The sequence below is a fragment of the Lutra lutra genome, chromosome 7 (assembly GCF_902655055.1).
Source record: "Lutra lutra chromosome 7, mLutLut1.2, whole genome shotgun sequence".
In the NCBI taxonomy this organism is placed as follows: Eukaryota; Metazoa; Chordata; class Mammalia; order Carnivora; family Mustelidae; genus Lutra; species Lutra lutra.
This window is the reverse complement of record NC_062284.1, coordinates 118,409,071-118,420,797: the sequence shown is the minus strand read 5'-3', so window position 1 is coordinate 118,420,797 and position 11,727 is coordinate 118,409,071. Positions and strand designations below refer to the sequence as shown.

Genomic DNA, 11,727 nt, shown 5'->3' with positions numbered 1-11,727 from the left:
GACAGGTAAGGGCACAGACAGGAAGCCTTGGTTCTCACCTGGGGACATTGGAGCTCACATCCCTCCCAGGCCGCCAAGATCCCCATGATCCCTAAGATCCTTCTCTGCTGGTGGGGGCTGGCCTCCTCTCTTCCTTCAACTTCTTCCTCCTCCCCTCCCTGGTCCACTCACCCCCCACCCCCCAGGTGCCGTCCAGTGTTCTCCGCATCTTCAGCTTGCTCTCTAGGATGCTGAGAAGTGGGGGCCACAGGGGGAGGACCCCCAAGGTTCATCGGCCTCTGGGGTTGGGTGCTCTACCCAAGGAAAACACCTGAGCTCCTAGCTGAAGCAGCCAGCTGCCTCTGACTGTTCGGGGACGCAGCTCCAGCACTTTCCGCCTCTGCCCTCCCGGTCCATCAGCGGGCCTCTCTGCCAACTTGAGTGTGGGCCCATCTGAAAAACACCCCAAGCCCACCAGCTCCCCTACCTTCTCCATGCCCCTTGGCAGAGACGTGCTTGAAACAGACGTCTACACTGCCATCTTTTCCCCCACTCTTGAACCTACTCCAAATGCTTTGTCCCAACTACTCCATCCCAACAGGCTGCCCTAACTCAAAGGCCACAGGCTGGGGGGCTGAAGCCACAGACATTTATTTCTGACAGTTCCGGAGGCTGGGAGACCAAGGTCAAGGTTCCAGGCCATCCAGGCGGGGGAGAGCGCTCTCCGGCTGGCTGTCAGGGGACACATGCTCGCATAGTGGAGAGAGTTAGCATGAGGTCTCAGCCGTCTCTTCTTACAAGGGCACTAACCCTATCGGATCAGGGTGGTACACATGGAACCTGATTTAACCTTAATTACTTCCCGAGGTTCTCTATCCAAACACGGGCACAGTGGGGGGCAGGGCTCCTGGGGGGACACAACTCCGTCCTTAGCACCGCTCTTGCCAGGATCATCGCCCTCCTCCATGTTGGCAAACCCAAGGGTCATTCAGACACGCCCTGCTGGACCTGTGGGCATGAGCACAGCCGGCGGCCCCTCCTCCTTGGCCTCTGGGACTCAGCCTCCTGCTTCTCCCTCCCTCCCTCCCAGCTGCTTCTCTTTCTTTGTGGTTCCCTCTCCGTTTCCCCAGCTCATTACCCTCACCACGGCCTGGCACTCAGCCCTGGCGTTTCCCTTTCTGTCTATACTCGCTGCTGAGGCGGTCCCGTCACAGCACGGCTCATGGAGGCCCCCACGCTGACAGAGTCTTGGACTCTGGCCGGTCCTCAGCCATATCTGACTACAGCTGCCCCTCACTCAGAGGCTTCAGAGGCGTCTTACACGCAACTTGCCTCCAACAAGCGCCCGCTTTCCTCCTCACCTCGCCGATCTGCTTTACCTGCGGTCCTGCTTTACCTGCGGTCCTGCGTGTCGGGGGCCGCCAGCTCCAGCCGTCCTGTATCTCCCGGCAACGCTCGCCACGCTCCCTCCCTCCCCTCTTCCCCTCACAGCCCGGGTTCGACATGTGAGCGCATCCTTTTGGCTCCGTCCTCGGGATATTCACGGTCCTACCACCCCTTACCACGTGGCCTGACCCCTGTCGTGTTCCCCTCGAGGACCACAGGAGCCTCCGGGCACCCTGTGGGAGGCTAGTCACATCCGTCCTCCCCCAAAGACGCCCACCTCCTCATCCATCGCCTGTGAACGCGTGACTTTATATAGTGGAAGGGACTTCGCAGATGAGATGACACGAAGGGCTCCGAGATGGGAGAGTACCCTGGGTGGTTCAGCTGGGCCCACTGTCCCCCCACTGTCCTGCTGAGAGGCAGGAAGAAGGACTGAAGGGGGCTGACGGCAGGAGGGGATGTAACAATGCTAGCAGAGGGAGAAAAGGGGTTGTCATGTGGGGCCATGAGCCAAAGAATGTGGGCAGCCTCTGGAAGCAGACTCTAGAACCTTCTGGAAGAACACAGCCCTGCCAACACAGACCTCCAAAACGGTAGAACTGTAAGTTGTTTTAAGCCACTAAGTTTGTGGTAATTTTTAAAGTTTTACAGCAACCACAGGAAGCTAATGTACACCCTTAATGTGGGCCACAGGACCCCACGTGATCTGGCCCCCGTGACACCCTCTGGCTCATCTTCTTGTTCTCTCCTCCTTTACCACCCTGCCCCCTCCCACCTCTGAGCCTTTGCAACTTGCTGCTCTGGCTTCCTGGGATGCCTTTTGCTCACAGATGCACCTGGCTAGTTCTGGCCAAATGGTGCCTTATCAGAACCTTTTCTTTTTTCTTTCTTTCTTCTTCTTCTTTTTTTTTTTTTTTAAGATTTATTTACTTATTTTAGAGAGAGAGCATGTGCATGGCAGGGAGGGGTAGAGGGAGAGGGAGAGAGAGAATCTCAAGTAGACTTTCTGCTGAGTGTGGAACCCCACATGGGGCCTGATCCCAGGACCCTGAGATCATGACCTGAGCCAAAGTCAGGAGTTGGATACTTAACCAACTTAACCACCCAGGCGTCCGTATAAGGTTTTTCTGACCATGTCTATAAAATAGTGACTCCAATGCCCCATGTCCTTCTGTACATGTATCACTATGTACGTATGGCCCATATACTGTATTATATATTTCTCTATTGTCTTCCACAAAAACGTAAGCCCCATTTATATGTACTGCTTACCCTTGGTGCCTATAGTAAGTGTCTGCTGTTCTAAGCACTCTTAGATGGAGAATGAATGAATGAATGAACACATTTTACAGATGGGGAGACTAAGACCAGGGAAGGGGAATAAATCAAACACTGTGTCTCCCACATCCCGCTGCCCCAAATTGCCTCTGCTGGGCAGCCTAGGGCACCTTTCAAAGGTTTATCCCTCAGGCCCGGGTCTGTCCTGGTTCTTACCCACTCAGCTTCTGCTCCCTGATCTATTAACAAATGAGTGAATGCCTCCATTCATTCATTGGGGCCCTAGGCTAGAGGACCAGGAGGAGGGCTGGAGCAAGGAGAGACTGCGGTAGGGGGGTGGGTGCTGGCAGCGTCAGGCTCTGCAGATCCTGGGGAGCACGGAGCCTGGATCCAGGAGTGAGCTGGGGAAGCCGCAGAGCGTGTTTAGGGGGCAGAGGCCTGATCCAGTCCTCACCTTACACAGGGTGCTCAGGGCTGCCCTGAGAATTGCAGGGGCCAAGGCAGAGGCAGAGAGGACCCTGCGGTGGTCTGGCCAGAGGCCAGAGGTAGCAGGCTGCTGGCTTACCATTGGAGATGGGATCCTGGCAGAAAGGACAAGACTCGCTGAGAAGTAAAATATGGGGCCGGGAGCAGGTGGGATTAAGGAAGAGGACTGAGGGGTTTGGGGAGAGTTCCTGAGTGGGTCAGGGTGACGGTCCCTCCCAGAAGCCTGCTCCATTGTCCCAAGCACAAAAGGGAAAAGTCTGGAGCTCCAGTGCTCCAGCTAGGACTCTGGGACCCGGCCTCTCTCTCTCTCTCCTTGTGCTCTTTTCCCGTGTTGGCCTCATTCTCAGGCAGGCTGCCCCACACAGTGCCCGCGGGCGGCAGCAAGCCGAGGCTGCATCCCATCAGGATAGCAAACCCAACAGAAAGAGTTTTTCCTAATATTCCCAGAACACAAGCCCTGGTGGCGGTTGGGGGGTGGGGAGGTGAGGGCCTTGTTGGCCAAGCTTGAACCGCATGTCCAAACCTGGCTGGACCCACATGCTAGTCTTTGAGCCGTGTGGCTGGGGAGCTGGGGAGGGAGTGGGACACCGTGGAGGGGCTGGATGGTGGGCAGGAGGACAGGAGATATCACCTGCCCTGCGCAGGCTGTTGTGCACGGGGATCTTCTGACAGAAGGGCCCTGCATGGGGCTGGCGGGGGAGATAATGGCCAGCATCGTGCCTGGAGGATTTGTGGGTCGCGCCAGCTGCCTGCCTTCCGGGTCCTGATCGGGGCAGGCCTTTCCCTGCGCTCCTACACAGGCTGGCTCCAGCCAGTGTGAACAGCCACCCCACTGGGCGCCTGCACTTCCCGGCCGGAGTGTCACGTCAAAAATTCCATGACTGATGTGTATCTACAAGCTTCAGATGCTGCCTGGCGACGTCAATGCCGAGGCTGGGGCGCCCACCTGCTCTGGCCGCGGCCTCTGCTCGCACCGTTACCTCCCCAGACCTCAGCTGACCTCACGCCTGCCTGCTGGTGAGTCAGGAAGATTGTGCTCAGCTCGGGCGGGGGACCTCTGAATTGGAACTCAGGCCCCCCCCACCCGCCCACATTTCCTGGGGAGCTGGCAAGGGACTGGAGAGGTCCGCTCAGCTTCTCTCTGGTCCTTGTGCTTTACTGTCCACTCCGCTGGAGCCAGTCTCTGGCTCCTTGCTCGGCGGGAAGCCTGCTTCTCCCTCTGCCTTCCTCTGTTCCCCTTGCTATGTGTTTTCTCTTTCTGTCTCTCTGACAAAAAAAATCTTAGGGATGCCTGGGTAGCTCAGTCGGTTGGGCGGTTGCCTTCGGCTAGGGTCATGGTTCCGGCGTTCTGGGATCGAGTCCCACATCGGGCTCCTTGCTCTGCGGGGAGCCTGCTTCTCCCTCTGCCTCTACCTGCCCCTCTGCCTGCCTGTGCTCTCTCTATCTCTCTGACAAATAAAAAAAATAAAATCTTAAAAAAAAAAATCTTAAAAAATGTCCAGCAGGAGGATGAGAGCCTTTCCTTACAGCTCCCTCTTTAACTGGGCCACTTCAGGTCACACGCTCATTCCCAGTTCTCTGTGCCCACAAACGCTGATATTGACTGCCCGGGCCTGAGTCCCCTGCTCCCATCCTAGACGACAGGGGAGCGATGGGAAAGGTGAATTCCCATGGGACAGTCAGGGGGCCCTCCCAGTGTCTAGGGCTGACACGGCCAGGGCAGGCGCCCCACCCACACCGCTTCCCACCCCAGGAACAGAGCCTAAACCCCTTGGCCCTGTGGGCTTTCACCAACGACATGGGCTACGGGTCCATTTAAAAATCATTTTATTATTAACATCATCTTCCCATTTAGCCAAGTGTCTGTCATGTATAAGGAATGTCGGTAAATATTCCATCTGAAGCTTCTTTGTACATATTTCCATCGATAAATAAACTCTGAATTCACATAAAAAAGTTAAACTTAAATAGCTCCTATTTCCTTCTCTTGTAACAGGCATATATTGGTGAAATAGAAACATTCTCACATCAGGCTTTGCTCTAAGTGAGGACAGGAATTCACACGGTGTAGTTATTGACAACAAAACCAAGAGATCGTCAGCTGGTGTCCTGGCTTGGACTAGGACTGAGGTGGGAAACGGAAGATTCACATTTGGTTTTCAGGCGGAGGTTGGGCGGGGATGGTAGGGGGAGAGAGTTTTCTTTACAGCTCTGATAAAAATAATCTGCTCTGCCACTGAAGTTTACCTTTGAATATATTCGTCTACATTTGCTGATTAAGTCCATTATCATTTGACTTTAAAACGCAGATGTCGACTAACAAAATATGGCACATAATCCATTTTGAACAATGTCAGTAGGTTCAGAAACTATCACCGGGCTGGTCAGCACAACAACAGAAATGCACGTGGAGAGAGCGGTGGACCGGGGCTCGTTCGCTTAGCTCAGTATGGCCAGTCGCACGCTCCTCCATGGCCTCGGTGCGGGGGGTGCCCGGGGAGGGGGGGCTGGGGGCCTTAGCGGCAGTGAGGCTGGCAGGCGCCTGCTCAGAGCACCCGGGGGATGATGGTGAAGGGCACAGCCGGGCTGCTGGCCTCCAGCTCCAGGGCTGTCAGGAAGCACTCGGTAGCTGCCGCGTCGTTGCCCTGGGCTCGCAGGACCTCGCCCAGCCCGTTCCAGACCTCGTGGGCTGTCGAGTTCACCTGCACCGCATCCCGGAGGATCTTCTCTGCTAGACTGTAGCGGCCCAGCTGATGAAGGATCAGGGCCTGCAGGTGTCGGGGAGACAGACAGACAGAGAGACAGACAGTCAGAGGGACTCTGCAGCTCTAGGCTCTTACCTGTCCTTAAGCTTCTGCACGCTTCTGGGAGGCAGGTGTGGATCTCCATTGGGCTGGCACACGTGGTAAGTTCAAGCTTTTCCTGTGCTTGGAGGCAATCGTTCGAAGAACTACATATGAAGTGGCCCGTGTTTGGCCATTTTGAAAGATAAAAAACTGGCAATTTCACATGGGTGAGTACTTAATGCCCAGGAGTGAATTGGTCAGGATGGCCAGTCTGTACTGACCCCATGGGCTGCTGCCCTGGGCATTCTGGCTGCTAACGGTTTTTCTTTTCTTTTCTTTTTTTTTTTTTTTTAAAGATTATTTATTTATTTATTTGACAGAGACACAGCAAGAATTGGAACACAAGCAGGGGAAGTGGGAGAGGGAGAAGCAGGCTTCCTGCTGAGCAGGAGGTCTGATGTGGGGCTTGATCCCAGGACCCTGGGATCATGACCTGAACTGAAGGCAGATGCTTAATGACTGAGCCACCCAGGCACCCCATTAACGGTTTTTCTAACCTAGAGAAATGTCATTTGTGGCATTGCTGGTGGTCATGGTTAGAACACAACTTTTTTTCATTGCTCGCAAGTCCCCCCACCACAAATAAGCCCCTGCCTTTACCGCACCCCGCTCACCTAAAGCACAGCTGCTATCTTACACAGCTTTATTTTATTTGTTTTAAAGACTGATTTTAGAGAGAGAGAAAGAAAGAAAGAGCGGGAGCAGGGGGAGGGGCAGAGGGAGAGAGAGAATCTCAAGCAGACTCCACGAGTCACATGGAGCCCGATATGGGGCTCCATCTCACGACCCTGGGATCATGACCTGGGCTGAAATCAAGAGTTAGACACTTAACCGACTGAACCACCCAGGTGCCTCCATTTTACACAGTTTTAATTAGGATGCAGGTGTTGGTCCCCAAATATTTTGCCATAACCCTGTTTCTGGGTCGTGCATCCCTACAACTGATGGGTTCACCCCCTTTCATCCAACGATGGACTTTCATTTACTCAGTCTCTCCCTTGCAGGGCCGACACTGAGGTTGCACCCACTCCCTTTGTTAAATCACACCAAGAAGAACATCTTTCCAGACAGCACCCTTGCACCCTGACAGAATGGCGCATTTCAAAGCAGTGATGGGGACAGAGGGTCAGCTGGCTCGTGTCCAGCCCAGAAAAGACCCACGTAGGTTCCCGTCTCCCGAGATAGAGCGGGCCACTACTTAACGGAGTGGAATTGAACATGTCAATTCTCTGAAAGGATGACTTTCAGAGCTTTGAAGTGACAAAAACAAAACAAAACAAAAAAACACCCAAAAACCCAACACTCAAGTTCAACGAATCCAATTAAACTAAAAACTTCTGTTCAAAGAAAAAAATTTCCGAAGTTAAAGAACTGTCTAGACAGTTGTGGTTGCAGATGCACAGCAGTCCTCTAAAAGGTGCAAACAAAGACATGGAAAGTATGTAACCCCGACTGTTGGTAAAGAGATGCAGGTTTCAATAAGGAACATTCTGTGCTTATGAGACCAGCAGCGGACCGCGCTGTCATGCTGATGTGAGAGCCGGGCGGGGGGGCAGGGGACCGACCCCTGACGCTCTGCTTATGGCTCCAAGAGGGACACCACCCTGTGGGGATATAATCTGCAGGGCATTTGGAGAACCTAAAAAGAGGCATGTCCTCTGGCCCAGTCAGGCCACTTTGGGGGAAATTTGCTCTAAAGGAAGAACTCCAAATGGTTGTCAAGCTGGTTCCACAGAGCCCCCGTCCAGGGCTTCCATGAGGGTGACCCGGGCGGAGTGCAAGGCCTGTGGCGCCACAGCCAAGCAGAAGCAGGACCCCAGGGCAGGGTGTGACCCGCGGAGGGCTACTCTCCGTACCCCCAGCTCTGGGTCCCTGAACAGCCTCCCTGAGGGAGGAGAAGGAGGTCTCGGGCAGACAGAGGCTGTCCTCCCCTGGCCAGGGCGCGGCAGACCTCAGGTCAGCTCTATTCTCTCTGGGAGGAAAATCAAATGGAAAATCGAAAGGAAACAGCATATGCTCCCTTATTAACATCTTTGTGTGCCTTAACCACGTCCATGCTGGAGCCCAGGTCCTAAATCGGACCCGTCAGACCGGAGGCTGTGGGCACAAGGGGGGATCTCTTCCTGAGGGTGCAGGACAAGAACAGTGACCCGGAGTCAGTCCTTGCCATGAGGACTTCCCTTTGCCTTCTGCAGACTACAGGCCTTCCCATTCTCCAGCGTGGACTGCTGGGTTTCAGCGGCCTTGCCCAGGCCGCTGAGGGCCAGGTGTGCAGACACCCCCAGGGAGAGCCTCCCAGCTCTCTTCCCAGAGCTGCCCTTCCCCACGCACCTGTGGGCAGGCCAGGGAACTGTGTGCCGAGAGCAGGGACAGATGTCCAGCACAGACCTGGCTTCCTGGCTGGACGATGGATGGTGATAATAAAAAAAGCTGTGAGGCCCGCTTCTGTTGCTGTGGACAAAGATCCTGCAGTCGAGGAGCGCCTATCACATGGTGGGGAGATCTCCCCACGCACTCCCCCATTTTGTGGGTGAGTCAACTACGGCTTCTCCAGGCTGAGTCCCCGGCCCCGGGCGCCAGGCCAGCTACTATGGTGCTAGGCTAGAACCCTCATATGCTAACTCTTAGGGCCTGTCTGAAATCCATTTTGGTGCAGAGTCCTGGTGGGGGAGGGAGGAGTAAGTAGGCACCTCCATCTCCTGGAGGGGTGCTGTCCCCACTCTGGCCCTCCCTCAGACACACTTGGAGAGCTCGGTGCCCACTTCTCAATCATAGCGGCCATGCAGAGAGAACAGGAGGACTTCCCTAGGAGGTGTGCAACAGAACGTGAGAGTCAACGAGCTCTCGCCTCTTTTCTTCCTGGGGAGGTCATCAGCTTGAGCGTACTCTAGAACCTTCCCATTCAACCAAAAGAGAAGTAAGAGGAGGGAGGGGGTTCTGGGAGGTGGCAGGAACAGAGGCATGACGATGACAAGAGTTGCCCTACCCCACTCCTTTGAGGTGTGACTTTGTCCCTGCATCACATTATTGAATACATACAACTCTTTTCTGAGTGGCCCTACCACCCACGCTGGGCGTGCTGGGCAAAAGGGTGATGAGGGACAAGCCCCCTGGGGAGATGGAAAGAGGCATCCCTGGTTTCTTGGCTGCAGGCTGAGAACAGAATTTAGGTCCTGCTAGGGTCTGCCACAAAGCCAGCCCTGCACTCTTTTCCTCCTCCATAAGGAGTGTTTTCTCCCCATCAGCCACGAGGCTAGGCACATGTACTTGGCTCAGCTCACATTCCCACTGCTTTAGATACAAAGAGACAGACCAAGGATCTTGGCCAAGGTCACAGGGCTAATGAGTATGGAGCTGCAGGCCAGCCTAGGCCTGCCTGAGGCCAAAACCCCCGTGCTCCCCTCTACACCTTCCTACCCGCTCACCGGCTCACTGCTGCCTCTGTCCCTTTAAGAGAGGAGCCCGGAGCCCCTGGGGCAGTAACCCAGTTACATCTGAGCAACAGCAAATGGGCATCTGCTGGGTGGGTCTTCCCGTTCATTTCTCCAACCATGGATCACTGGCTCTGCTCCTCCCCAAGCTGGGGACCCAGGCGTGGTTCCTCTCCAGCGGATGCCTGAGAGCATCCTGCATATTCACTCAAGGGCTAAGAGAGCTCCTTGTCTCCCTTTGGTGGCCCACAGCCAGGCTGTGATCTTGAGGCTTGGGATGGATGTAGGTGTCAAAGGACTGCAGGGTTTTGTTAGCCAGAAAATGGGCCAACGGCAGGTGGTGACCCAGGAGGGCCAAGGCCTGGCCCAGCAAGACCCAGAGGTCATCACTCTCAGGAGCAGTGACCTGCCCCACCCTGCTGGAGTGGGGACAAGGACACCAGCCTTTTTGCTGGGAATTTGGTGTAGAACATGGCAGGTTGCTGAATCTGGCTAAAGCTAATCCTAGGGGCTCCAGGGTATACAGCAGGGGCCAAGCCTACCCACCCGAAAAATGCCTGCAGAGAACCAGCCCACGGGCTAATCTGACTTAGCACCCTCCGTACTGGGCAGCTGGGGATCTTCATGTTCTCTAGGGTTCTAGGGTTCTCATGGGCTTGGAAATTTCCAGCCCATATACCTGGACTTATATTCCTAATGTAGGAACAGGCTATCCTTTCCAGATGACCTTGAAGCTTCCTGAGCAATCTGTTTAGCGGAATTAATTCCTAAAGCTGGAGCTGCTCAGGGAGACATCAGATGCTTGCCAGGGGCTGCCAGCTCAGGCTTGGCAAGGGAATGAAAAATCAGCCTCTGCCCAGTGCCCCAGCAAGCAAGAGCTGCTCAGAAATCCGTCACATAATGGGATCAACCAGGACAAGCTCCGGCTGGGGTCTGAGCCCTTGCTGGCAGGTTGGCTAGAGGTGGGCTGGGACCTGGCTGTCAGCCCCCACCCCCCTCCCAAGCCCCGGTGAGCTGGGAGAGGCCCTCCTTGGCTTTGTGGTACTCGTATGCACTAGAACCCTGACACCTTAAAAAAAAAAAAAAAAAAAAAAAAAAAAAGAATCCTGACACCTTTTCCAATTCTATGTGCCCTGCGTCCTCTCTTCTGCAACTATCAAAGGCCTGACTCCTGGGGCTGGCATTTGACTGTTCTTACCCCTGGCTGGATCTTACTCTAGTACAGACCCCAGAAAGCCCATGCATTTCTGCAGGATTCATCCCCCAGCCCCCTTCCACCTCTCTAATGTCACCATTCCTAGTCTGTCTGGCCCCTCCTGCTGGAGCTCTAGACCATCTGTTCAAAGCCCTATTGATTGCCATTCCCTCAAGATCCCAGGCCACACTGCACCTCCTCCGCCCCTGACCTTAGGCAAGACTACCCAGAGGCACGGGTCTGACTCCCAGCCCCCAGCCTGAAAGGAAACAGAGATTTCCAGGACTGACATATTTCAAGACCAGAATAACCCACCTTCTCCCCCATATCAAAATCCCCAACCCCACGGAGTGACTGTCCAGATCCCAGCCACGTAATGGGGATAGAGAGGAGACCAAGGAGCAAGGCTGCTCTCAAAGCTTGGGGTCCCGTGCAAATCCTAATGAGACCAGGCGACAGCTGCATGCCAGGCGCTGGGCTGTGCCAAAGACCTAAGACCCTTGGCGGCAGCGAGTGGCCTGAGACGTGAACTCGCATGGTTCATGCCTGCTCCTCGCACCAGACCCTGTTTCCTTCCCCAGGAGAGGCTGTGCAAACAGGCTCCCCCCGCTTCTCCACCCTGGCATTCCTGAACCCTCCAGGTGAGGAGCCAGCAGGGCTGGCCTTCCTGGAGGAGGGGAGCCACCCACAGGTATCTTATTTGTCCCTTTGGACACAAATGAAGACAGCCTCCCAAGCTGGTGATTATTATAATCAGGTGTTCTGTACAAACGAGATCTTGGTGCTGTACCAAATTGGAAGTAAGGGAGGAAATTAAACCTGTTATTTCAAAAGAGACAAAATGGACTTGGCTAATTTGAGGACAATTAGCCTCTTCCTCACTCACTTCGTGCGTGCGTGCGTGCGTGTGTGTGTGTGTGTGTGTGTGTGTGAGAGAGAGAGAGAGAGAGAGAGAGAGATAATTGATGCCCGAGGACTGAAGACCTTGCCACATGCCGTGGACAGGCTTCCTGCTCCAGCCCTGGGTCTGGTGATCCACAGCAAAGGCCGCAGGACCAAAGCCCCCTGGGAGATTTCAGGCACTCCCCGTGGTGCTCTGCGTAAGTGCCAAGTTAGCCCTTGGCTG

The 11,727-nt window shown here is 54.8% G+C and overlaps 1 protein-coding gene across 8 annotated transcripts in view; it reads right to left on the bottom strand.

Annotated features, from left to right (window-relative positions):
* Positions 1–4,939: 4,939 nt before the first annotated feature.
* The window catches only part of TTC7B (tetratricopeptide repeat domain 7B), a 247,823-nt gene continuing 241,035 nt past the window's right edge, over positions 4,940–11,727 (bottom strand). For all 8 annotated transcript variants that reach the window (XM_047739337.1, XM_047739338.1, XM_047739339.1 and 5 more), the window contains one exon: positions 4,940–5,897. In XM_047739337.1, coding sequence (XP_047595293.1) covers positions 5,676–5,897 — 222 coding nt within the window. In that variant the 3' untranslated portion in view covers positions 4,940–5,675. The remainder of the gene's footprint in view (positions 5,898–11,727) is intronic.